Source organism: Amphibalanus amphitrite, unplaced genomic scaffold (genome assembly GCF_019059575.1).
Source record: "Amphibalanus amphitrite isolate SeventyFive unplaced genomic scaffold, NRLGWU_Aamphi_draft 000512F_arrow, whole genome shotgun sequence".
NCBI lineage: Eukaryota > Metazoa > Arthropoda > Thecostraca > Balanomorpha > Balanidae > Amphibalanus > Amphibalanus amphitrite.
Genome location: NW_024882006.1, coordinates 223267 through 250631, shown reverse-complemented (window position 1 = coordinate 250631; position 27365 = coordinate 223267). Strand labels below are relative to the sequence as shown.

General features: G+C 51.4%; 1 protein-coding gene across 4 annotated transcripts in view; it reads right to left on the bottom strand.

Annotated features, from left to right (window-relative positions):
- Window positions 1-27365, bottom strand: part of LOC122393029 (vinculin-like) — a 33151-nt gene that overhangs the window by 4949 nt on the left and 837 nt on the right. For 2 of the 4 annotated variants that reach the window (XM_043388583.1, XM_043388584.1), the window contains exons 2-17: window positions 14961-15068; window positions 14421-14566; window positions 13129-13324; window positions 7938-8088; window positions 7484-7689; window positions 6474-6638; window positions 5755-5979; window positions 5374-5519; window positions 4668-4797; window positions 3860-4012; window positions 3109-3286; window positions 2814-2907; window positions 2300-2403; window positions 1938-2029; window positions 1557-1641; window positions 991-1110 (exon numbers count right to left, since the gene is read on the bottom strand). In XM_043388583.1, coding sequence (XP_043244518.1) covers window positions 991-1110; window positions 1557-1641; window positions 1938-2029; window positions 2300-2403; window positions 2814-2907; window positions 3109-3286; window positions 3860-4012; window positions 4668-4797; window positions 5374-5519; window positions 5755-5979; window positions 6474-6638; window positions 7484-7689; window positions 7938-8088; window positions 13129-13324; window positions 14421-14566; window positions 14961-15068 — 2299 coding nt within the window. The remainder of the gene's footprint in view (window positions 1-990; window positions 1111-1556; window positions 1642-1937; window positions 2030-2299; window positions 2404-2813; window positions 2908-3108; window positions 3287-3859; window positions 4013-4667; window positions 4798-5373; window positions 5520-5754; window positions 5980-6473; window positions 6639-7483; window positions 7690-7937; window positions 8089-13128; window positions 13325-14420; window positions 14567-14960; window positions 15069-27365) is intronic. The other 2 variants (XM_043388585.1, XM_043388586.1) reach the window with 1 other exon arrangement.

The following is a 27365-nucleotide window of genomic DNA, read 5'->3' as shown; positions in this document are numbered from 1 at the left end:
CGTGCCACGGCGGTCACTGAGATGTATCAAAAGTAGTCAATTACGGGGTAGAAGGGATGGGGCTACCCAACAAAAAAGACCGCAGGCCAATCGGTCCAGCGGTTGCTGAGATATAAGCCTCTCAAAAGCGTTACAGGCCGGGCCGGGCCGGGCCGGGCCGGGCCGCTCATACTGAGCTTTTTCCGTTATATTGAAAAGACTTCGCTTCGCTCGCTGCGCTCGCTCGCTCGTAACCACCAATGATGCGGCAATACCTACAGAACGAACTAAATCAAACAACATCAGAAGCCCATAACTGATACAAATAATACATTTATAACTACAAATACAACGGCCGATTCCTTAGGTGAGAGAAAGCAACAGCTGCACTTAGAGCGTTCTAATGCGATGAAATTACTGCTAAGCGTCATTAGAACTACCGAGCTATCGATAAGAGTTCTATTACATGTAAAGTAATGGTTAGACCAACAAAAATAAACCAATTCATTGTTTAAATGGCTCAAGGCTCCCCAAGAACATGTATAACAGGCCAGAATAGGAAAATATTATTCCATAGTGTTACCAAGCTATGACGTAAATGGTTTTGGTCGTTCTAATTAAATTTAGACAGTCAAAAATGAATCGAGTGTCTCCTACGCGCCAAAAAATGACTTGTTCGTGTCATGAATAGAACTAAATAAAATGGGCAGTGATAGGGATCGACAGACATTATCGCATATCGATGTAACCAGCATTTAACCGCTGAACTTGTTTGGGTTAAGGAGAGTTGTGAACGTGACCGAGATAATCAAACCAAGCATTCCATACAATGCACATCAACTAACACTAAGCTGGAACACATCGGTTCACGCTAAATAAAACGAGGGTGCCAGCGGGGCAAAACCAGAGCAGGCTGCGTTACATCAGCTCACAGCACACCAGTGTCTGCTGTTATCAGGCCCGGGTCACGCTGGGGTCACACCGGGTCACGCAGAGGTCACACCGGGTCACCTGAGCGGGGCGGCGCGGCGCTCAGCTCCGCGGCGTGGGCCGCCTGAGACACCTTCTCCATCTCTGCCAGGAGGGCACCCAGCTCCTCCTCCCGGTCACGCTTGTCGCGGCCGATGGCATCTAGGGGGCAGTATTGGTTACACGGTCCCGCCCCGCGCACAGCACACTCATGGTAGGGAGTTGTTACCCGTGGAAGGGTCCACGGAACACTACGCAGGACTGGCATGTAGTCAAGCAAGTCAATGCTTTATTGCCTATGACACATTAATGAGTCAATTTAAGCTTGGAGACTTTTCGTTTATGCGTAGTTACATTTTTGGTAGTCACATTTTACTCGGGTTGTCTAGTCACAAGACCTAAATTAGCCACAGTCGCACAAAAAAAAAAACTTTGAGGGGACATTATATCAGCTATCGTGAGTCATGTGAATTATGCATACACCTGCCCCACAGCTAACATGATACGTACAATAGCACACATTGTCCACCACATCCATGGTAACCGCCGCGGTTAACATGGGTGTTTGGATAACTCTGGGTATCTGTGCTGGTGTGCTCACTGCTCACCGTTCAGCTCCAGCTGCGACATGCCCGGGATGAGATCCACATCGGATCCGACCGCCTTCCGCACCTGACCGACGGCATCCAGCAGCTGGCGGGGGCGCGGGGAGAATGTCACGTGATGGGATAGGGTTATTAGCAGATATACAGAGAGTGGGGGTCACGTGATGGGACAGGGCCACGGCGGCGCTCTCTCTGACTGGCTACAGACCGTCTCACCGGATCGGCCGGATAGAACCGTCTGCGTCCCACTGACAGTACGTGCCTCTGATGTAAATAGCTTCCTTAGAGTGACTGACGAAGAAAGATGATACGCATCCTATCCAGATACTGAGGTACCAGCTGTGCATCGGAACGTCCACGGACCATGCCTGCGACTCTCCTTACCTCCTGGTTGGCCCCTCGCCACCGGGCGGCGGCGTTCTGGTCGGCGGGGTTCTGGGCCACCGTCTTGGCGCTCTGCACCATCGGTGTCACGCCTGGGGTCACCCGGGTCAGGGGTCAGTAACCTGGTATATCCCGAATTGACGCCCATCAGTGCCTCCAACTGACGAGCGAGGTCAGTGCCATCCAAGTGATCGGTATTGTCCTGAGTATGCCTGAGTCAATGGCAGAACCACTTCAAAATGGGACGCTGCACGTATGTGTCAGTGGTGCGAACTGAGGCTAGCCACCATCGTTCGGGATCTACCCGTGTCTCCTAAGTCTCCATTTTGACGCGGAGACCCCTCAGAGACGCCGACACTCACTGCTCTGTAGCCGGTCGACGGCCGCCTGAATCTCGGTCCTGAACCGGGGGTCCTCCGAGTTGTCCGCCTCCTTCTGCGCCACCATCAGCACCCGGTTGGCCAGCCTGACGCAGAAGATAGTGAACGTTAATAACGTAACACTGGAATTCAATGTCAGCCTATGGTCGGCCAGTCTGATGTAGAGCGAAGCGTAGGAACTTACGTGAATTTATCGATGCATATTTCTATCGAACTTGGAATGGAAACGACCGCTGACAACTGCAGGGCTGGAGGCTAGAAGTCTAGACAAGAGGTACTGAAAAGTCGAGCAAAGTAATGCAGCAGACTTACTTGGCGAGGGCTGAAATGTTGTCCACCACGCGCTACGAGTAGAGATAAATTTATGAAAGACGCGTGTGTGCGGGTGGAGAGCGACCGTCTCAGATTTACCTGGCGACCGCTAAGGTGGTGTCGAGCACCTTGCTGCGGTTCGGGGTGTGGGTGGGTGAGTGGGTGACGTGTTGTTCGGACTCACCTGGCGATGGCCGATGTGTTGTCGACCACCTGCTGCGGGTCCCGCCGCTGTATCCCGTCCTCACACTGGCCAGTGTGTTTCCGCATCAGCTCCTCTGTAGAACACGGAATAACATGGAACTGGTTATCATACTGCGGGTAACCGGGGTTATCGCTGGACGGGGAGCAGTACCATCAAATCATCACCGAAAAAAACTTCCCGCCAACTGACGTCCTGCCCCTTCTCCTCCCCACCCACCTAACCTCCCCAGTCCCCGGTCCCCGCGCTCCCACCCACCCCCTCCCCGCCAACATACCGGACTGTCGGATGAACTTGGCGGCGTCGATGGCCTCGTCGCTGAGGTCCCGCACTCGGCTGATGGACTCGGCGTACTGCCGGCGCAGGTTCTCAAAGTGCTCGTCGGCGGCGCGGTTCTGAGGGTGCTGCAGACGGATACTGCCGGCGTTCACCAGCTGGGGCGACAGGCTCTCCACCTGCGGCAGACATGGCAGGTCAGAGGTTAGAGGTCACAAAGGCCAGAGAAAGTCACAAGAGGTCAAAATACTGCGGCGATAGGGCGTTTTCGTGCAGCGAACACGGAGAGATCAGCTGGTGGGGTCGAATGGATCAGACAAATCAACAAGTCTAAATGGGTGGCACTTGATGAGACGGCTCCGAGTGCGTCGAATATGTAACGCGGGTACGTCACGTACTTTCCGATGGTGCCCGTAGTGCTTAGTGCCTATCTTCTAGGACCGAACAGTGATTATCCGCGACTACTGCCTTGTAGACCATCCCGGCAATGTTACAAACGTTTCCCAACCGTACAGTCCACAGTATAAGTAATGTGCGGTTTCAGTCCTGGGCATGTTCTGCTTCTGAAGCTTAGGAATGATTAGCCAGACCACAATGCAACTTTGAATGTAGCTAACCTGTATCGTTACCCTTGCAGCTGCAACTTTATCTTTTGACGTCTTCTTTTCGACCACTCCGCATTAAAAAATCGCCAGTCAAAGCCATCCGTTGAGATTGGTAGAACCGCACATTACTTTAGCGGTGGGCTGTACCTCATTAGCGGAGGCCTGCAGCGCCTCGGAGAGCTTCTTGTTGCCGGAGGCGCCGGCTGAGGCCACCATGCGGCCGGTGCGAGCGGCCCGCGTGCTGAACCGCTGCAGGTTGTCCGCCTTGTCGGAGAAGTTCTGCTCCCGGCCCGGGGTGCCCTGGGAGCAGAGGGAACATATTGAAACGTCACCACTGTGTTAGAATGGCAGGAGAGAAAACGTGTGTTCTAGGCAGGTGTCGGTGAGGTCATAACAATGTCCTATCGAATGTATGTGTAACTAGACAGGTGCTGCGGATTTCATAGGCTTCCTCGATTGCAAGGTCAGGTAAATAATGTCACATGGAGCAAGACTTATCCATGAAGGCTAGACTCGGAGCTGTTAAATGAATAACACATCAGCTACAATCACTACAAAGTAAAGGCATGTGCCGGAAAGGGCGATCCACGCCAACGATAATATTCCGAGTATATATCAACACCGGGCGCCATTGAGGTTCCGTCACGGACTGAACGCCAGCCAACAGTGCCACTGGGTATGTACAGTCTGTCTTAAAAGTACCGCGCAAAGTGACGGTGGATCCATCAAGCCTGACCGAGGAAGGGCCTGCTATAATTTGAAAGTCACCGAACCAATGGAGCTGGGGAATGGACGAGAATGTCCATTGCTTCGGTGACTCAAATTTGGCAGTCCTTCATCGGTCAGGCTTGATGGATCCACCGTCACTTTGCGCGGTACTTTTAAGACAGACTGTACAACTGGTCTCTGATCAGCGGCGGCCTCCTTCCCTCGACAACAGCCGTGTGAGACCCACCTCGGGGGCCAGCGTGGCCTCGGTGAACTGTTTGAGCGGCGTGCAGATGTCGACAAAGTCCTCGACCACGCGGCCCACCAGCGCGTTCTGGATGCGGTCCTTCAGCTGCTGCAGCTTAGCCGAGAGCTGCCTGTAGAGACGGGAAAGGAGCGCGGTTAGTCTTAGCCGAGAGTTGCCTGTAGAGACGGGAAAGGAGCGCGGTTAGTCTTAGCCGAGAGTTGCCTGTAGAGACGGGGACAGAGCAAGCCGTTACTCTTAGCCGAGAGCTGCCTGTGAGGACGGGGACGGGGCGGGGTTAGTCTTAGCCGAGCGCTGCCTGTAGAGTGTAGAGGACGGGGGACGGGGGAGGCGGAGAGGGGTTAATCTTAGCCGAGAGCTGCCTGTGAGGACAGGGGAGGCGGAGCGGGGATGGTGGTCGGTGGTAGACCGAGCTGTTTGTGATGGGGTAGAAGGTGGGACGGCTTTGACAGCCGCTGGAGTCCAGATGAAGACCTCATATTATCAATAGCATTCTACACAGCGATTGGTAGCAATTACTTACAGCAATTTTCATCATAGCATTTTCATCGTTATTTGGCATACTTCAAGCAAATTTCGCTATTTCAATTTACTGGCATCTAGAAACTGTCGGGAGCTTTCGAGCAAAATTATCCCACATTCTTCTAATGTCGATACCGCCACGCCACAGGCGAGCGTTTCGACTCACTTGGCGAGCGCCTGCGCCTGGGGCGTGTTGCCCTGTCCGCGCCGGACGAGGTCGGCCAGCTGCCGAGATAGGCCCTCCACCTCGTCACAGAGTGAGAGCACCTGCTGCCGCGGCTGGCCGCTCAGGTTATCCGCTGCCCGTCGACCCTGTGGGGAGGGTGGGCCGGGGAAGGTTAGCGGGGATCAGGGAAAACGGAACAAGGAGGATGGATGGTGTTCAGAGGGTACCGTGTGACCTACATACGGGAATGGGGATCCTCAATAATAAAATTATACATAAACAGATGACAATATAAAATATGCAAAGAAGATAAGATATCACCTGCATTAAATGTGTGAAATCAATTTATTACAGGCATCACTCATTTTCCGTCCTTCGTACCTCTTCGACCACCAGCTGTATGGCGCGCTGTCCGAGCTCTCGGTCCGGCCCGTCGGGCGTCTGCAGCCAGCGGCGCGCCTGCTCCAGCCGCCCTGCCAGCGTGTGCGCCGGCTGCCGCACCCCGGCCCGCTCCACATTGGCCACGGCGCGGCGCACCAGGCCGTGCAGATCCCCCAGCTGACCCTGCAGACTGCGGGCCAGCCCCTGCGCCTGAGGACTGGTGCCCTGAGGGGAGAGACAGAGAATCAGCTCCCCCAACTGCCCCTGCAGGCTGCCGGCCAACCCCTGCGTCTGAGGGCTGGTGCCCTGAGGGACAGAGGGATAAATCAGCTCCCCAACTGACCCTGCAGGCTACGGGCCAACCCCTGCGCCTGAAGGCTGGTGCCCTGAGGGGAGAGACAGAGAATCAGCTCCCCCCCCCCCCCCCAGCTGACCCTGCACGCTGCGGGCCAACCCCTGCGCCTGAGGGCTGGTACATACCATGGGAGGACACGGACAGGCCAGACAGTGGAATCAGCTCACATACACATATGAACGTAATATACAGAGAGGGAAGCATTTCACAGTACATAAACCCGTATAAGGACACATCGGCAGTCAGCTTACACAAAAATCTCAGCCTTCTGGTCATACCATCGGGCAACACATATTTTGTAGCTTTAATCAATCCCACTCAAGTCTACCAAACCCACAGACTTCACGGCTCTCCCGGCTCTCACCTGGCCGCTGGAGCGCAGCTCACAAAGCGCGTCCGTCATGGAGGTGACGTCGCCGGCCATCTTGTTGATGGCGTCCCGGTCCTGAGGCAGCGCGCGGTCCGCCACCCGTCCTGAGAGCTCGACGATCGAGCGGAGTGACTTCTCCCCGACGCCGCCGCGCACCGCCTGAGAGGGCAGGTCAGGTCAGGTCAGGTCAGGGTCCGGTCAGAGAGAGGTCCGGGCGCGGGTCAGTCAGATTGGATTTTGGTCAAACCAGAATGGCAGTAAAGATCAGGTCAGGTCCGAGTAGAGTCAGGGCACTTAGATTCAGATCAGATCACAATCTGACCTGACGTAAAAACATACCAACTTTCTCAGCATCGTAACAAAGTACCATCCCAGATTATGTCACCTCATTTTAATGGCCAGGTCGGGTCAGATCAGGTGAGCTCTTTGGTTGGAAGGAGAAGAGTCAGCATACCAGTTATACGTCGGAGAAGGTGCAGCATAGTTGAACTGTAGGGTGATCTCTGACAATACGAAAACAGAGGGATTTAAGCGGGACCGGGGAGAAGAGGAAGGCGCCATCACTATCGGTTAACGCTACTGGGTTAGAACAATTGAGATTGACGAGACGCAGACAGCCGCAGCTGACAAACGATACCAATCAGCTTCCACTGAAGTGACTCAGAGTTTCTTACTTCCCTAAAAACACCTCTACGGTGGACGTATGCGATGTGTCTTTTGATTAGCATCCATTTGTTTTCATCATCAAGTCATACGCGGACCAAGCAGGAGGGCAGATGATCGTCAGCCAGGCATTGAGTACGTGGTCTTCTGAATAATCTCAGAACCGTCTTCGCAGTTTCACCACCGATCCCAAACCTACACTGGACGTCCCACGAACTGTCCTCAATCTAACGTCATCGGCTTCACTTCCACTCACCATTTCTTGCCACCTTCCAACCCACCCCATTCACAGCTCCCTAACCAGCCCGGTCATCTCTTTCCCTTCCCAGCCCGCCGCTCACCAGCGGGTCCTGGAGCCAGTCGGTGGCCGGCTGCATTTTGGCGGCGATGGCGTTCTCGGCCCGCCGCAGCGCGGTCAGTACGTCGGCGTCCCACTCGTCCTCGTCGTAGGTGGTCAGCTGCAGCACGCGGATGATCTCGGTGATCTCGTCCCCCATCCGGCCGACCAGGTAGTTCCGGTTCTCCGCCGCCTCGCCGGAGCCCTTGTCTGCCGGAGACGAGCACGAGTAGGTGCGGGGTGGCAGCGGCGGTAAAACAAGCGGTCGTAACGGCACACTGTTCGGCGATCTTATGCAGCGATGGTAACCAAACGGCGAGGGAATAACTGAACTTTTTGCATATCACAAGGTTAATTTACACCTTGTCTCCGCTGTCCTCTATTCTTAATCGTCAGATGACGGGTGATTAAACTCTATAGGCCTATAACCCTCTCATTCCCTCCCGCGTTTCACGCACTGTTGGGGTGGCTGGTCAGCTGAATGTAGATCTTCATGCTGCAGATGAGGATGGGAGCCAGCGTCTTGACCTGTTCCAGGCAGCGAATCAGCATCTCACGGTGCACCTGATGGGTGAGCTCCTTCTCTCGGGCGTCCACGTCACGTGACACCTGTCAGAAGACACGGCCGTCAGTCACGTGACACCTGTCAGAGGGCACAGCCGTGAGTCACGTGTTATTTGTCAGAGGGCACAACCGTAGGTCATGTGACACCTGACAGAGGGCAAAACAGTGTGTCATGTGACATCTCACGGAATGACACACATAGGAATGGTAGTTCCGGGCGCTCCCGTCTGGTCCTCATCACTCGATATCGCACAGACACGTGGACACGCACCAAAATCCCCCGAACTGAGACTCCCGTCATTTGTTCAGTTCCCAACTTGGAGTTTTTTTTATATAAATTGAACTCGTATAGCTCCAGACTTTTGCAGGACATAAGCAACAATGGAGACGATAGCTACATGGAATACGTCCGCTCGAAGCGGCGATCATCATCGTTACGTTCCCAGGAATGGATCGTTCCGTTCCGGAGCTGAGGAGTGTGCCGAGCGATTCGGAGCGTCCCGCCGTATAACGGTTGGTTTCTCCCGACTCGGCTCCAGTCGTGGAGAGTCTGCTCGCCGGCTGAGGGGCGGGCTGGCAGCTGCCCCGAGCTGTCCCTGCCGACAGGGCGCGGGCGCGGGCGGGGGCGGGGGCGGGGGCGGCGGACTATTTCCGATAGGTGACTCAGCCCTCTCTCCGGTAGTGGCGGGCCGGTCCGAGCTGCCGCCGGGGCTGACGGGGCCGATGGGACGGGTGTCTGTCAGGGCGCCCGTCCGATGATGTTTCAGTCGAGCGCGCGCGCCGCGGCGCCGGCAGCCCTGCGCCAAGTCAAACAGGTGCCGCGCCGCGCAGAGCACACAGCTCGGTCTCCTCTCCCCGCCGCGCCGAGCCAAACTCGCGCCGCCAAAGACCACCTGTCGCCGGAGGCCTACCATACGCGGCGGCACGCGCCCTCGCCCCGGCACGCATAACACTCCGAAACGAGCGTGTGCATGCGTGCAAGTGAGAAACTGTAGGCCTATCGCGTATATACCTATAACAGGCGCACTGAACTCGTGGCAAATTTTGGGAAAATAATTAGCCCAATTCGCTCACAGATGAATGCGTGGAACAACACAAGATACCTATAAGAAACGAACAACACACCTGGGGCATTCCACGATAGATCGTAGGTACCAGGCCCGTCACCCTCATCTCTCAGATTTGAATGAAAATTGGTACAAGGGGTAATCATAGGCTCCAAAAACACCTGCCAAAATATCAGACTTCTCAGATGAAAACTTTTTGAGTTACATTGCATAATATTTTCTTAACTTCAGATTGTAAGGGTGAGTTTGATGAGCTATAACTCAAAAACGAGCTAAGCAAGCAACAAACGGTAAACAGCTTTGAACTAACGATGAATCAAAGATTAATACAGTATTTTTAAAATTGGAAAGAAAAGCTTTACATATTGAAAAAAGTCTATTTTATAAAAAGTAGTATTTTTTAAATTGTCTATAATGGCCCTTGGGACCAAAATTTTTGCCATTTTTATTTCTTCAAAATAAACCTCAGGTCCTTTAAAATCGACATGCAAAAAATTAGAAAGGTGTTCTTTCTATAAGTTCCTCATTTAAATGCCTATACAAAATGGGTTTCCGGGGGTTCGGTACGACCCCAGCTCGCCGTTTCGCCTCTAATGGAGCTAGAACCTTGCGGAAAAAACGAGCATGTGCGCCGTTACAAGATGCATCGAATGATACCACATTTTAAGGTCTCGGGTTCATTGGTGACCCCTGAGGTCATTTCAAGTGACCCAAATTACGGGTCCGGTTTTTGATAGATAACTTCGCAACAAATGGTCGCAGAGCCGCGATTTTAGCATCTTTGTGTTTGCCTAGCTCCGGCGCGTCGAATGGTATACTGTTTGTTCTGGTGAGGTCAGCTTAAGTCGCTGACCTCGGGTCAGCACACTGCCGTGTATTTGGCTCCGCTCCCCGACCGGGCGGCCCAGCCGGCAGCCAGCCGCCGGGCATCACGTGACCGCCCCGAGTCCGCGGCAAAGCCAACCAGCGCGGCGCTGGACAAACAGCGCCGCCACAGAGACGGTTAACAGACCGGTCAGGCCACGAAGCTGGGTGAATGAGATCATATGGCACATCATTCGATTCGCAACGTCTTTCCGAGTCCATTGGTAGCTTTCCCGTCTCTCTAGCTCAATTTGATCGAGAGTTATTGACGAAAAACTCTTATGACCCTAGTGACGTACGAATGACGTCACGCAAGGTCAACAATGCAAAAGTGAGGCAAAAATGACTTCAATTGAACTTTCAGTAGCCAGTGATGTCACTAGGCAGATTTACCACACCATTTGTAGGCTCTCTTCCGAAATCACAATTCGAGACCATTACGGTGACGCAAAATAAGTACATTTATAGAAAGAACACCTTTCTAATTTTTTGCATACTACTTAAAAATGATCCAAAAATGTTTTTAAATAAATAAAAATTCAAAAAAAATTGGTCCCAAAGGCATAAAAATGCAAATGAAAAGAAACCCGAGGTGTTATATATCAAAAATAATATAGATTTCAAAATTTTAAAAATGCATATTATTCTTTGTTTCAATGCAAGTTCAATGCCGTATAACATTTGGCATTTGGATTATCCGTCTTAGAGTTACAGCCCGCCAAACTTGGGGCTGCAACGCAAGATCCAAAACATGTTATACACTTTAACTCAAAAACCACTCATCTGATAAGCCTGAAATTGTTACAGGAGGATTCAGAGCCCCTGATTACCCCTTAGACCAATTATCGTTAAAATCCGTGCGATGAGGGTGTCAAATTGGAAAAAAGTGGTACGATCTATCGTGGAATGCCCCACCTATTAATGAACTTTATTCTTAAACTGAACTGGAAACTGCTCTTGCTTACTCTTCCTGTTTACTATACATCCTGTACGATACATTGCAAGACAATTACGAAAAATTAGTGTAAAATAATAATCGACCCAAGTGGAGATGACAAGTGCATGCCAGAATGGAATATCCTCTCCACACTGAATCTGAGGTTCTAGGACTAATGGTAACTGGCCAAGATCATCACGCATGCTAGGCTCATACGGCCCTGATTCGCGTTATACGTTTGTTTTTCTTTCTGTGGTTTGGAGAGCCTAATCATGCCGCCGTTCCCGGATAGCTCAGTGAGGCTGAGATGCATTCATTTATCATGACGTACCAAGAAAACATTAATAATGATTAAACAGGACGGTTTACTTTGGACGTTCTTGATTGAAACAGATTCTGTTGCGCTCGGCGGTAGTGCGAGCATATCCACTGCCGCCCTGTACAGTGATTGGTGCCTCGCCTAGAACCTACTGGTCAAGGCCCTACTACTGGTATTGTCCTAATCTGACTTGCCATTGTGCTTAGATCACCACACAACTATAACTACGAGCGTCGCTAGACGGTCGGTGTGGAGTAGAGCTACGCAGTTTGTCCGCGATAATAGCGGCATTATTTGTCTGCATTTATTGTCAAAATCCTAAAGATACAAAAACTGATCAATCTAAAATGAACCTGCCTATGGCACATTCAGTTCATCAGTTGCCATTACGGGCATGGACCTGATGTCTCTGATGCATTGAGTTGCCCTTTATCGTGGCAGCTGGCCGTCGGTCAGGTCACGGCAGGACGCTGGCAGGCCGCCGTCTATACCTGACGACGGCCGGCGTCCCATTCGGCCGTATATCAGCTAATGGCAGTAGCCGGTCGGCGTCAAACTTTGAGCACGAGCACGTCAGTCTCAGTCAGACGAGCGGGAGATGAACTTGTCAGCCGTGACGGCGCCGATGTGTCGGGAAGCTGAGCACTTCAGCGGGGCTCCGAGACGGGGCGGGCAGTTTGTTGGCTTATTTCGGTTATCTGAATGAGTAGAAGGAAACGAGTCCCCCGTATCCGTTCACAAAAGCATATAGGCAATGGTCACGTTATTGGTATCGAGCCGGTATCATCTCAATGTCAAAAACGTGTCTGACAGTGAGTGAAGCCAGCCAGTAGACGTATAGTTAAAAGCTCCGAGTTGACCTGGCTCCCGAGTTGATCACCACCGGTGCGTGTCGGTACCGGCGTGTTCGGCAGCTCGACATTAGCCCGGGCTGCGACCACTCTGTCTGAGCAGTGAGTAATGGTGGCGGCCGCGGCTCGCCGGAGCCCCCTCTCCCCCACCCCTCCTCCCCGCCCCCAGTACACTTGGCAGCTGAGCCGCCGCCGCCCGGAGCTGGCAGCCGGGCCCGCGGGGAGGGGCGGAGGGGCACCGCCGCCCTGTAGTGGCCTGTTTTCGACACACCAAGCGATCGCCGACACCCCGTACACAGGGTCGAGGCGACGGCGCAGTGTGCCTAGCCCAGGAGCTGGGTGGCTTATGTTCTGGAGTGGTTCAGGGGGATGCATTCATAATGCATCAACACTAACATGATGGGTAGGATCAAATCTCGGGTATTCAGAAAGTTTCACGTAGCAAACTGAAATCAGCCCAAATAGACAGATAGCCCCTCTGTCATCAGTTATACTAACTACGATCATAAACAAGTCACAAGCAATCTGATGAAAGCTAATCGAATGAAATTCCCTAATGCAAGCTTGTCGTAACATATTTCAGAAACGCCGTAACAGCTGGACATTCCGACATGAAACTCCCATCGAGGTCGTCCGTTTCTGATCGAATACCCTCATCGAGTGGGATTATGTAACCGGAGGCTTTCAGCTGATGAGCCAAACTGCTGGCAAGCCGTGCCTTCGGAGCCGCCCACATTTCATTGGGCGAGATTATCCCCTACAATACCCCCCCCCCCCCCTCCCGTCCACAGCCCGTCATCCGAGACGACCTACCCATCGGCCCCACCACGTCCAGCAGACACGTCGGCATCAATGCCATTCGAGACGACCTCCCTCCTCCCTCCCCAGCCGACAAGCGCCTTGTCATTTGAGCCCGATCGACAGCTTCCGTCTGGCCAAACGACGACCGTGCCTCACTTGACAGGACAGAGGTCACGGCGGTGCACCTGAGCCTCACCTTGATCAGACAGGGCTGAGGTTCGTGGCGGGACCGGGCCGCAGCCTCACCTTGGTCAGACAGGGACTGAGGTCCTTGACGAACTGCACCAGGTCCTCCATGGTGTCGATGACCTCGGCCACGGCCAGGTAGTCGAGCACTCGCTTACACTCGACGATGATCTTGCGCACCTCGGACTCGTCGAAGCAGAGCAGCAGCGAGGAGGTGCCCTGAAGGATGCCGCGCGAGCCGTCGATCAGCTTACCCCTGAAAACGGTAGTGACGGTGACGGGATGGCAATACGGTGTCTGTTTGTTTCATTGGGTTAGGCTCTTTTGGTCAGCGAGAACAATTCAGAGCCGGAAGGATGACGGAAATCAGAGGGAGCATTGGTCTGGGAGGGCACCCTGCAGACTTGTCAGGGCTGAGCCCATCATGGGGACAGCCCCCCTGACGGTCACCGCACCCGGCTACGGGCCTGCTCCTATGAGAGCTACCCGCATGGGATAACTTTGCCTGTCAGCCCGGAACAGGGGGTGGGTGGGGCTTGGAGGAGGATTTGATTATCCTATCCTGAGGATGAAAACGACGGAACGGATGGTAATAGGGTGGTAAATTGGCACTAGCGGTAACACAGTATTTTTCCTTATCGATGCAGACGCGGCCACCTTGGCAAAGAGCTTAGGGGCATGCCCTTGCCTGATACGAATCAGTAAATGATCCGTTATAGTGACCCTTGACTAAGTCGGACAATCATTCTTCGTTCCCTGAAGCCCCGATCATCCGTGACATTGACTCCCTGGACAGATTCCTCAGTAGTTCACCGTCCCCTATCCAGAACAGTGATCAGCAGTGACGTCCTCGCAGGGCGGGCCCGCTGCTCTGCACGCCCCTCGCCCCTCTCCCCCGCCCCCCGCATCTAACGAGGTGACTTCATTGTCCGCCACAGCGCGATGGGGCGGCACGGGCGCCCGCCCACAGCAGCCGCCAGTAGAGGCCCGGTCCTGGTCCCGGAGGCGGCCAAAATGGGGCGGTCGTAGGCCGCGGTAGTGGCGAGCTGAGACCCCGCCTAAATGCGGTCGTGTGCACACCCGTCAGGGTTTCGCCGATTATCATGGCGAGACAATTACGGTGAAATTTAAAGGCAATTAAAGGGTTATGCCGACATGGCAGGAGATCTGTTGTCACTTGCCACTACCATCAAGTCTCACAATACACGAATTTGACCTTTTATGTGCGTACCCTAGAGACCGGACTGTTAACTACGCAAACCAATCGCTCAGGTAATTTCGCCATAAGTGTCGGAATTTTCTAGCGTTTTCCGCAGTGGGCGGTGGCGGTCAGTCCGCCCCGCCCGACTGACCTGGCGGGCTGCGAGTACGGGTCGGCCTTCAGCATGGAGGAGGCCTCCTCCAGCAGCCGGCTGGCCTGCTCCACGCGCACCAGCGAGGCCGGCATGTCCTGGCGCAGGATCGGGTCGTCGCTAGAGTTGATCGTCTCCCGGCCCACCTGAAATACAGGACGGCCCACACACAGATCAATCACCGGCGCGGCGTCCACACCGTGTGCGTCACTCGGCGAACGAGAAACGCAGATGTAACGCTTGACGTAGAGACGATTAATGATGCTTTCAAGGGCGAGCTTCTAATGACCTTATACCCCGTCTGGCTAGCCGTTTTTAGTGCTAAGCTTCTCCCGACAAGACCATTTCCAACGAGTTACGAAAATGGAATACTTTTATGTTTTTTATGAGCTCAATGCCATTCCGAGTTTCATATTGAAACCGTTTGAGAGTGTCGAGAGTAAAGAACGAAGAAGTACAGTTCACTGGCATTGCCTGGACAGAACCAGCAGCACCAGTAGCCACTGCCAGCCAGTAGATCACCCAGCGAAGAGAGCCTACCTTGACCAGGTTGCTGACGGCCCGGGAGACGGCCTGCACGGGCCGCTCCAGGTTCGGCATGGCGTTCCCATCCTCGGCCTCCTCGTGTAGGATCACCAGCCGGGACACCTGGACGGCCAGAGAGGGACAGCGGGTCAGATCGACCAGTCGGGCCAGGCACATAAGGCAATGTCAGACAGGGACACATGGACGGTCAGAAAGGCACTGCAGTGTCAGATCGACCTGGCCGGTCAGACACCTGCGGTAATGTCAGAGGAGGACAACTATCGGGACAGACAGGCACAACAGCGCCGGACCGGGATATGTCTCTCCGGTTAGACATACGGCAATGTCAGAGCTGGAACACCTGACCTGTAGACACGTGTCATAGCATCCGATGTTTAGTCAGCATTGACAAGCCAGGGCACTAAGCCGTCCTAGACTGATTAAATAAGTTCACCAGCGTCTGCCCCCACACAGTCTATGTGAACTTCACTGCGCCGCCGTGTAGCGTGTCGGTCGCTGCAGCCGCTGTCCATATTGTCTGACCCTGTCTGCCCTGCAGTCTGCTGATAGGGCCAGCCGGCTCTCGGCCGCCAGTGTGTGGGCCTATCGATCAGCTAACCTGGCTACGGGCCGCTCGGTGTCGCTGACAGACCCCTCTCCCCGTGCCCCAGCTGAGACTCGGTGTAAACCATTGAGCCATGCAGCTTTAGGAGAGCATTATGATTGTCTAAAGTCTTGACCTTGAGGCATAGTCCATAGTACGTCTGCCCTCACGACTCGCCTGGACATTCACGCTACACTCGAGTTGAATGAAGGATGAAAGAATAGGGAGGCAAGGAGGACCGTTGACCAGTCGGCCACAATAGTTCAGTCCCGTGCTGTAGGCAGCTTGCAGTTGGACAATAGTCGCTTCATGCTCGTGGGTGGGTGAAACGGTCGTTTGGCAGTGGAGGCCATGTGACTAAAAATGTCACCTGTCGACTACGTGTTGTGCCACAGCCAACACCACTACACAGAACACACGTAAGGCGCGCTGAGGGAGGGCGGGGAGGGAGGTGGGTGGTGGAGCGGCGACAGACGCCCCGCGTACCGCGCCTTCCACCCACACACCGCGAGTCGAACAGTCACCGCGACCGCTGCCGGGCCCAACCGCCGCCTGCCAACGCGAACTCAGATGGAGACCTATCCACACCATGGAGCCAAAATCAATAACGGCATGTCACACATGTGAGGCTCGAGCATGCCTCAAGGCGCTTCGCGGCGCGCACTGCCATTTAATAAATCGTAAATAATTGTCATTGGGTCGGTTACACCTGCGGTCGGTCGGATCAGCTCCATAACTGAGCGAGCAACCACGGCCAAAGTCAACAGGATAGTGGGATTTTGCCTCGCTGATCGGCCCGCTGAGATCACCTCGGCTCCCTCCCTGCCGAGTCGGCCCGTTCAATCTCGGCCGCGAACAACAGATCTGGAGGAGGTCTGAGCCAGCGGCGCCTCACCAATCATCACATCGTGTATCATCTCATCTGGACCGGCGATAATTGCGCTGCCCGCCCACCATCGCCCCCGTGCGTCCGTCCCGCGCCGCCCGGCCAGGTCACGGTCCGGCCCGCTGACCCGTCTCCCCCCAACCCACACCCCTGCGCGCTCCCCGCCCCCAGCAGCGGGCCTCGGCCGGGCGCCCGCCCCGGGGCCGGGGCCGGCTGCCACCCGCGGCACGCGCCGCCCATGCGCACGGCTAAATTTAGCCGGCCCGCCGCCACTGACTGCAGTGAGCGGCTCGCACAGCTCGACTATCAGTCAGGCGAGCTGAGAAAAAGATCAGCCCACTAAAATGTTAAATGCCTCAAGGATATGCAGCCTATCAATAAGCGGCTGTACCTAAATATTCTTAGGAAAAGTGTCACGAACGTCGCAAATAACTGCAATTCATTCGGGATCTTTAATTCTACGAATAAGACAAGAGGCGGCGGGCGCTACTGTGACCATATTTACGATTTAAAAAGCAGGCTTATGATTGATTTGTGCTGATAAATCTCTACATGGTCTCAAAGTGACGGAGTGGTACGGAGCCAGGTGAAAATGGGAGCACGCGCTACTGAGGCCGCCCAGTTTGGTCCGGTGACACACATCTGTCGCTCCTTTTGGGGCCCGGCGCATAATTACCGGTCGGGCGTCCACCGCCTCAGCAGGGCTATCGATCCAGACAAAATCGGCACTGGCGACTGGGCCCCAAGTCTCAGACGCCTTCACTTCAGTCAGATTTCTTAACATCTTGCCAACACCCGACCTGACCCTGGGTTTTGGCCACATGGGCGTCATCAGGCCACAGCTTGAAAAGGTAGGGGTATGGATATGGGGTAAATGCAATGAGGAATGGTAAGCTTACAAGGGCAATAGGCCATAGGCGGCGGAACGGGGAGGGCACCGGGGCACCGTGCCCCATTTGATTTGGGCATTTTAACATTGGCCCTATGGGCGTTGCATGGAAAGAATGGGACCAAAAGTCGACAGTGCCCCCCCCCCCCCCCCCCACACCTTAATTGAAGGTGCTCCGCCGCTACTGCAATAGGCGTGCACTATACATAAAAAGATTACGGGCGTGACATGGGTTAGAAAAAAATAGTCGGGCTGAGCCCCCGCAATGGAACCACTCGGTTTTTAGTAAAAAAAAAAAACTCGCGTAACTAAAGCGGAGAATCGCGACGAAACGTCGCTTTACATCGGGTCAACTAATTTTGCATCTAGTCTGAAAATTTCCTGACCCTGACCCAAATGACCTGGCTGACCTGCAACCTGTTTCTAGAGACCATGTTAGGCCAAAATAGCCGAAAACGGCGGATCGCGGCCGGCGGCGATTCGGCGTAGGTATGCCAGCGCACATTATCCGTGCGTTTCCAGGTCTTACTGTTATAGTTGTAAACGTTCCAACATGTGAAAAAATGTTTGTTCCTTGAATAATAGTTGGTGCCAAGGTCACGTGGAGGTCAGTTCAAGGTCACTGGCCTTAGATGACCTTGGTTCACTTCGAGTTTTACATGTTAGAAGGGTAGTTTTTGGAGCTGAGTTCAATTTAGCACCCATTTAAACATTTGAGAATAGTCTCTTTGCCTAGGTCCCACATTATGAAGCTGTCAGTGGTGGTTGACACCTACGAGTACTATGGATAGCCGGCAGGACGCATAGGTACTGGTTGACCTAGCCTAACCTGACCTGACCCGACCTACCCCAAAGGCATATCATATTTAATTAAGCATATCATATTTAAAGGTAGTGTGCCACCTTTGAAAGATTTCCCATTTTATTTTTCCTAGGATAAGAAGCTTCTGTTTTTACCTAATATCGCAAAAAAAATCAAAAATGGGCCTGGAATAGTGCCCTTTTCGCCTAAAAGTTTTTCGGTTTTTAGATATGTATAACAACTGTAGTGGGCTCACCTGCAAACAGGCGTCGGGCAACAATCGCGAATGCGGCGCACTTGTGACAATAAGCAAAGGTCATTATAGTGTTACGACCATACGACGGACGGGAATGAGTTATCAGCTGTCTAATCGTAGACAACACAATGTCGAGCCTTAAACTGTAAGCCCGTATTGGTATTGTTTCTTTTATTTGGCTGTCGAACATTATTTATGGTTTGAAATATGATTTTATGTAAAATAATTGATATGAAAAAGCCGTCTTATAAGTTATGACCCCATTTCACCACACGCAAGTGGCAGAAATGACAATGATCAGCTGACGCATTTTTCTTGGCCGAAGTCAGAGCGCGCGGCCCGACGCACCACGCGTATTTGGAAATTCCGACCTCGACGAGCATCAGAAGCCACCTAACAGGCGTGTTCGAAACCGCAGGAGATGATGATGAACGGGTTTATCGAAACTTGATTGGATGAGCATATCGGTAATAGCGATTTCAGTGTGTGCATTTATTGTTCATAGTGGTGTGAAATGTGGTTGGGGTACGACCGACAACCCGTCGGGGCGAATTTCGCACTGGGGTACTCAAAATTTGAAGAATTTAAGACGTTTCCATGAGTTTTGAAGGTATGGATAAGTTCTAAAAATCCGGTTCTCCTTATCTGGGCCATTAACTCCATACGGTCCAAGAAAGCTGGCACACTACCTTTAATCAAAACTAACATGAAATTCGTAATGAGAACCCCGAAAAACATGACCTCACTTTAAAAAGTTCTAGCAGGTCCAGATTTTCAAACTGTTTTGGTCATTGACCTGACCTGGAAGAGCCAAAAATCTAGGGTCTTAAAATTGGGTACCTATCATCGGCTTTTTCGCGTCACGAGCAGCACACTCGTTTTTCCGCAAAGCTCTAGCTCGCTCAGAGGCCAAACGGCTGAGGAAAATCCAGCGGATCCCATCCCCTGGCCTAAACCTTCGTTAGGCGCTGTACACTCGGGGGCAGATTGATATTCCACCACTCCCTTCCCATCGGGCTCCCATGACTCAGCACTGGCTGCTGCCAGTGGCAGCACTGGCCATAGGCGCGGGAGCCGGGGGGGCAGTGGGGGCAGCTTGCCCCCCCAACTCTGGGGCCGTGGGGGCGGTGCCCCCACAGCTTTGAGACGGAATACCACACTTTTTTTGCAAATGTTTTCTTTTTTTGTTGAAAAATCCGAGGGGTGAAAAATAAGTGGCCTAAAACCGGTGAGAAACCTAGATTTGGGGGTACCCTAGGTTAATCTCTATTATGGTGTGCCCCCCCAGTCGGAAAGTAGTTCCCGCGCCCCTGGCACTGGCAGCACTGGCACTGACAGGCAGTGCTGAGCAGTGCTGAGGGCAGACAACACTGGCAGCAGCCAGTGCTGAGCCATAGGAGCCCGATGGGTAGGGAGTGATGGAACATCAATCTGCCCCCGAGTGTACAAACTACAAAGCCGGTAAAACCAACCCCGCGTTCGATGTCTCTCGGACGGCGAAGATTCTATGTCGTCCGGCCAATCCCGTCCAAGGTCAGCGGGGGCTCGGCTGCGGTTATGGAACGTGATTGGCCGGACGGCGTAGAATCTTCGTCGTCCGAGAGACATCGAACGCGGGGCAAGACTGCATGCGTCGCGTCTCAGTCTGACGTTTCCTGGGGGCTGCGCTAGCCGCTAACGTTTCTCCACTGTATCGAGGGACGTGTTTAACCCGCGCCCCGCTGGGCTATTCAGCCATACGCGCCCTGCTGGGGGGGGGGGGGGCAGCAGATTCTGCCCCCCCCCCCCTGTCTAACTTCCGAACCGATGGTCGTAGAAAGACGGGGAAAACGGCAATCGAAAGCTCTCAACAAGGCGGATCTAAAGAGCCCAATTTTTTTTGCTTAAGTAGGTCAGAGGTCAGGTCAAGGTCAGGTCAAGTGTACAAAATGCAAGTTTCTACAGTATCGGCCTTGCACCGTAGTTGCCGAAGAATGGACTGAGACTGATTGCCCAAAACGTGTTCTTAGACTACCAAGACAATATTCGTTGCATACAATGTCATTCAAAGGTTAAGGTCAAGGTCAGGTCAGCCGTCATCGGTCAGGTCACCAAAAACAAAATATAGAAAAGGGCATGTGCGACACACATTTTACTCATAGAATTCAATAGGCACACTCAATAAGTGATATGGACCACCTCTGGATGAATTTCAGGTCGAGGTCAGGTCAAGGTCAGGTCAAGTGAGGTCAAATTTAGAAGTTGGTTGTTAACCCTCGCCCGTATTGGTGTTTTTCCGGCCGCGAACGTATAAGGGGGGGGGGGGTCCGTTGGACCCCCCCCTTGCCGTTTCGCCCCTGATCGAGCTAGAGCTTCGCGGAAAAAACGAGCGTGTTGCCCGTGACGAGAGGAAGCCGATGATACCCAATTTTAAGGTCCTAGGTCATTGGTTGACCTTGCAGGTCAGGTCAATGACCCCAAAGGCGGGAAAATCGGGACCTGTTAGAACGTCGTAAAGTGTGGCTGCTATGGGGTTTTTCGGGGTGCTGATCACGAATATCATGTTATTTTTGATCACAGATGATGTCTTCATGTATTTAGGCCAGGTCGGGTCAGGTCAGGTCAGGTCAACCAGTAAGGGTATTCGTAGTAGGTGGCAACCGCCTCTGACAGCTTCGTCACATGTTACGAAGGCACCAAAACTACTTCGTAAATGTTCATATGGTTGCTAAATTCGAATTCAGCTCCAAAAACTGGCCTAGAAACATGTAAAACTCGAAAAAGTGAACCGAGGTCATCAAAGGTCAATGACCTGACCTGACCTTCAGGTGACCTTGACACCCACCCTAATACATGGGGGGCAACATCATATCACATGTTTGAACGCTTGAAACCACGAAAAGACTGCAAACGCGCGGCTAATGCGAGCCGACATACGCCGAATCGCGATTCCACCCTAGGAAAAAAACCATCAGGATTTTTCTGATGGTCTGATGGTTTCTGATGGATTTGGCTGATGGTCTGATGGTTTCTGATGGTTCTAGCTAGTGGTCTGATGGTTTCTGATGGTCTTCCTTGGTGGTCTGATGGTTTCTGATGGTCTTGTGTGATGGTCTGATGGTTCTGTGTGGTGGTCTGATGGTTCTGTGTAATGGTCTGATGGTGTTGTGTGATGGTCTGATGGTTTTTTTGTGATGGTCTGATGGTTTCTAATGGTGTAGCCTAATGGTCTGATGGTCACCCTGCTGACCATCAGACCATCAGAAGATGCATGCGCTGATGGTCTGGTGGTTTGACTGATGGAAAGTCTGATGGTTTGATGGTTCAATAGTTTAGGCCTTATATCAGAAAAAGATTTCATCAGAAAGCCTTATAGCGCTTCGGGGCCGACATCGCGAGTGCTGAGCTCTAAATAGCCAAATTTCTTTCAATAATTTCTCGTGGTCCCCAACAAACACTTTAAACAGCTACCGGAAATTCCTCTAGCGAACAGCGTTGCCAGTTCTCAGAAATAAATTTATTCTAAATGCATGACGATGAAAAACGACACACTAAAATAGTGACTTATAATTAATAAAAATTTATTTTGTTTTAAAAAGAAGGGAATAGGAAATATAACTTGCCTTTCTCATGCATAATTTCTCGTACTTTCATGACCAATGAAGTTATTTAATTGCCAAAATCGGTTAGAAGCTTTCTCTGATAGAAAATAATATTCTTAAATCATTAAGAAGTGATACTTGTAAAAATTATTGGGATATTTGTTCTTTTAAAAAGCGATGAAAACAAACATATTTTCAAAAATGCCGGCGCTGCGTGAAACGCTGCGTTGTTGTTGGCGCTTCATTGCGGTTGATATGTACGCCTATGTACATTTCCAGTTCCTGAAGGATGGTGTGAAACGTGTGGTGCATAGCAGTGACATCAAGGACTTTTTCCCCAAAAATGTGCAAGATTTCGACCCAAGTCTGCCTGTGAAGGTCCTCTGGAGAGGTTTCCGTGATGAGATTCCGACATCGTCTGCGGAGAGATACAAGGGGCTGATCCTGAAATTAGGAGGAGAGGCAAAATAAAACGAAATCGGTAAAATTTTAGGGGGATAAATTATTTGTCAATTGGTGGTGGTATAAATATATTGGTGTTCATAATCGTACCTTTTATCACCAGGATCACCACGGGCTCAGAAAGTGATTGAAAGGGAGCGCCTCCAGGATCAACAGGAACCACAGAACACCGCCAAGGAGCACAGTGACTATCAGAATTCCTGAAACAGTCGCGCCATCAATTGATGGCGCGACTGTTGATCAGAACCGTCAGACCATCAGAAACCATCAGACCATCACAAACCATCAGACCATCACAAACCACCAGACCCCTGAACCATCAGAAGCCATCAGACCATCAGAAACCATCAGACCATCAGACCAGTGGGCATGGGTGTAACTTTGTATACTTTCGAGGTCCCATGTGGGACCCCAATGCGAACATTTGGGACCCCAATTGTCATTTTGGGACCCCAATAGTGGAGGCCCCCGAGACGCATCAGCTTCGTTGCAAACGGAGGTCCGATATTCATATAAAAGGTTCTCTGTTTAAATAGGAGGCCCCTTGAACAAATCGGAGGCCCTGTTGGACAAATAGGAGGCCCCCTGAACAAGTAGGAGGCCCCCTGAACAAGTAGGAGGCCCCCTGAACAAGTAGGAGGCCCCCGGAAAACAGGAAGTCCCCTGGAGAAATAGGAGGCTCTCTGGACAAGTAGGAGGCCTCCTGGACAAATAGGAGGCCCTAGACAAATAAGAGGCCCCTAGACAAATAGTAAGCCCCATGGACAAGTAGGAGGCCCTCTGTACAATTAGGAGGCCCCCCTGCAAAAATAGGAGGCCCCCTGGACAAATAGGAGGTCCTAGACCTAGACAAACAGGAGGCCCCTTTCACAAAAGGAGGCCCCTGGACAAATAGGAGGCCCCATGGACAAGTAGGAGGCCCTCTGTACAAATAGGAGGCCCCTGCAAAAATAGGAGGCCCCCTGGACAAATAGAAGGTCCTAGACCTAGACAAAAAGGAGGCCCCTTTCACAAAAGGAGGCCCCCTGGACAAATAGGAGGCCCCTTTCACAAAAGGAGGCCCCTGGACAATTAAGAGGCCCCCTGAACAAGGAGGCCCCCTGGATAAAGAGGAAGCCCCCTAAAAATAGGAGCCCTCTGGATAAATAGGAGGCCGCTTGGAAAATAAGAGGCTACTTTAACCAATAGGAGGCCCCTTGGACAAATAGGAGGCCCCCTGAACATGTAGGAGGCACGCTGGACAAATAGGAGGCCTCTTGGGCAAAGAGGCCCCCTAGAAAAATAACAGGTCCCTTGGACAAATAGGAGGCCCCCTGGACAAATAGGGGACCTCTTGAACAAATAGGAGGCTCCATGGACAAGTAGGAGCTAGAGGCTCTCTGTACGAATAGGAGGCCCCCTGGACAAATAGAAGGCTCCCTTAACAAAAAGGAGTCCCTTCAAAAAAAAAGGAGGCCCCGGGACAAGTAGGAGACCCTTGGACAAATAGGAGGCCCCTGCACAAATATGAGACTCCTAGTCGAATAAAAGACCCCTGGATAAATAGGAGGCCCCTGGACAAATAGGAGGCCCCTGAACACGTAGGAGGCCCCCTAGATAAAGAGGAGGCCCCCTGGAAAATAGAAGCCCCCTGGATAAATAGGGGACCTTCTGGAGAAACAGGAGGCCTCCTGGACAAATAGGAGGTCCCATAGACGAATAGGAGGCCGCTTGGACAAATAGGAGGCGCCGTTAACCAATAGGAGGCCCCCTAGACAAACAGGAGGCCCTCTGTAACAGTAGGAGGCTCTCTGTACGTACAAGAGACCGGCGCTCGACCTGTAGAAGCTTAGCCGTATGTACGCTAGGAGGCTCTCTGTGCAAGTAGTCGAAGTAGGAGGCTCTCTGTACTGTACCTACAATTACAAATAAGAGGCCCCCTGGGTAACTTAGATGCAACACAAATCGGAGGTCACCTATAAAAAAGCGGGACTCTGTTGGAATACCTGATTTAATAAATTATTTTCCTGATATTCAAATTACTTAGGTAATCCTCGTCCGCACATGGGGGGGGGGGGCAGTGGTTGCCACACCCCCCACCCCGACCTAGGTAGTTTTTTCTGCTCTGCACTAAACATTTTGATTGCTAGAAGTCGGATATTTCGTATAGCTGCTGCTCTATCCTTTTTTAGCGTCCACTGAAAATTTCAAGTTTCTGTGGTTTTTGGTTTCGGAGATATGACCTTATTCTTCAGGTAATGTCATAACCCAAATGACAAATACCCAATATCTTGCGTTGGCGTTGGGTCTTGTGAGCTTTTGACACCTTGATTTCGGCCTTTTTTGTCAGTCTTACCTCCCACCTATCATGGAACATGTTGTTCAATGATGTAGAGATGCCAGGGTCAGGGTCAAGGTCAACCTAGGTCGTCTAAAAATATTGCGTTTTAGGCAAGCTGAATTTACTTTCGTGAAGTTTCTTTGACTGTATTTTTGGCAAAAGCTTCTCAGTTCATGATCTCATGTAATATGGACACATTCACAGTCGGTGCACACATCAGTATACTCGTACACACAGACACACACAGACATACAAACACATGTCATTGACCTTGAGCTAACTTGACCTGAAATGACCACAGCCAGCAAAAACCTAGTCGGATAGTGTGACAAAGAGGTTCTAGCTGGCTTGGCACCACAATACGGCAGCGTCATCGGTACATGATGAGCAGCGCACGTGATATTCCAACGGGCAACGGTGACCCCAAACAGCAACATTCTTTAGTTTGACCTGACCTGGAAGGTCAATGACTGACCTGATGAGGTAAAATTGGTATCATTGGATTCGTCACTTCCCAAAGAATCTGTTGCTCTTGACCGCAAGGCTTAAAATCTTGTAAGAAAAAATTGTGGTGATGTCGAATAAGATACCTACACAAGCAGCGGGCCAACCCATCATATACCGATGACGCTGCCGTATTAGTGCCAAGCGAGCTAGAACAGCTCTTTGTCACACTATCCGACTAATTTGCTGGCTGTGGTCATTTCACGTCAAGTTAGGTCAAGGTCAATGATATGTGTTTGTATGTCTGTGTATGTCTGTGTATGTACTGATGTGTGCACAGATCGGTTTGTGTGTCCCTATTACACTTGATCATGAAGTGAGAAGCTTTTACTAAACATACAGTCAAAGAAACTTCACGAAAAGTAAATTCAGCTTGCCTAAAGCGCAATAATTTTAGATGACCTAGGTTGACCTTGACCCTGACTCTGACATCTGTACATCGCAGAACAACATGTTCAATGATAGGTGGGAGGTAAGACTGGCAAAAAAGCCGAAATCAGCGTGTCAAAAGCTCACAAGGCCCATAGCCATCGCAAGATATTGGGTATTCGTCATTTAGGACATGACATGACCTGAAGAACAAGGTCATATCTCCAAACCCAAATGCCGCAGAAGCTTGAAATTTTCAATGGACGCTGAGAAAAGATAGAAAAGCAGCTATACAAAGAAAATCAGGTTTCTAGCTTTAAAAATGTTAAGTGTAGAGCAGAAAAACTAACTTGGGGGTGGCGACCCTCCCCCCAGGTGCCGGCGAAGGTTAACCCTCACACTTTCTGGGGTCGGCTTACGGCTAGATTCCTTGCGCAATGCTGTGCCGTTAATTTTTTTTCTATTATAAAGGCATTGTGTTTTATTGTCAAAAGTGAAAAAGCCAGAAATTTTCGTCGATTTCGGATGCCGCGGGGGATATTTACATACAATGTCACCCTGCTGGCCTGGATCCACCAGTAGGGTCAGGTGACCTATCATTTCTTTATCGATATTAAAAAAAATCATGGCATCAGAGCTGTGACGAAAAATAAGTGGCCTAAATCCGATGAGAAAACTGGATTTGGGGGTACCCCATGTTTGGCTTCTGAGCCTCTGGTCCCCCAATGAAAATTTCTTAGAGGAGGCCCTGGCGTGGCTCGTAAATTACCGCTTCCGCAATTGGAGGCCCCTAATTGCTTGGAGGCCCCCACTAAATGGAGGCCCCCTTGGACGTTTGGGACCCCAATGGTGATGTCAAAGTTTCACCCATGCCAGTGGGCCAATTTCCATGCACCATCAGACCATCAGAAAAATCCTGATGGTTTTTTTCCTAGGGCAGCCAAACATGGTCTCGAAAAGCACTAAGCAGGTCACAGGTCAAAGGTCATTTAGGTCAGGGTCATGAAATTTTCAGGGTAGGTGTGAAATTGATGAATGCGAGGGTACTGAAAGTTTCGTCGCGATCGGCCGCTTTTTACGCGAGTTATTCGCGAAAAACCATGGGGGGTCCGTTCGACCCCCCCCCCCCCCATACGGGCGAGGGTTAAGGCCTAAAAAGGTGTCTATCTGATGCAGTTTTTTTCACGGCGAATAGAATGGTGCTATTTTTGTTTCCGTACGAGGTTTGGAACTTCCAAAAAAATCATTTTTCAAAATTTTTGTGTGTCGTGACGTCATAAATTTTTGAATAACTCCCACATTTTTGAACCGATTCTTCTAGAAATTTGTAAGTAGTGCACATAGACCACTTCTCTGACATATACTCCGGTTTTTGCGATACACTCAAAATTTTGGATTTTATAATTATATTCCCAAAAAGTCAGTTTTTTTTTAAATTGGGAAAAAAATCCAAAATTTTCAGAAAATCAAGATGGCCATTTGATAGACAAAGTAGAATCACGTATAATCTTTTTTTGTTACGTCTTGATTCCTTTAAAAATGAAGACGTTAGCGGCGTTGGAAATTTTGCCGTTTTTGAGGCGAAAATGGCAAACATGAAGTCACTAAAACGTCAATTTCTCAAACATTTTCCGACGGATTTCGCTCAAATTTTCAGGGAACGTGTCAAATTGATGTATGATAGGGTACGGAAGGCTTGACGTCGCTGGCGTAACGCGTTTAGAAGTTATTGGCGAAAAACGGGAGG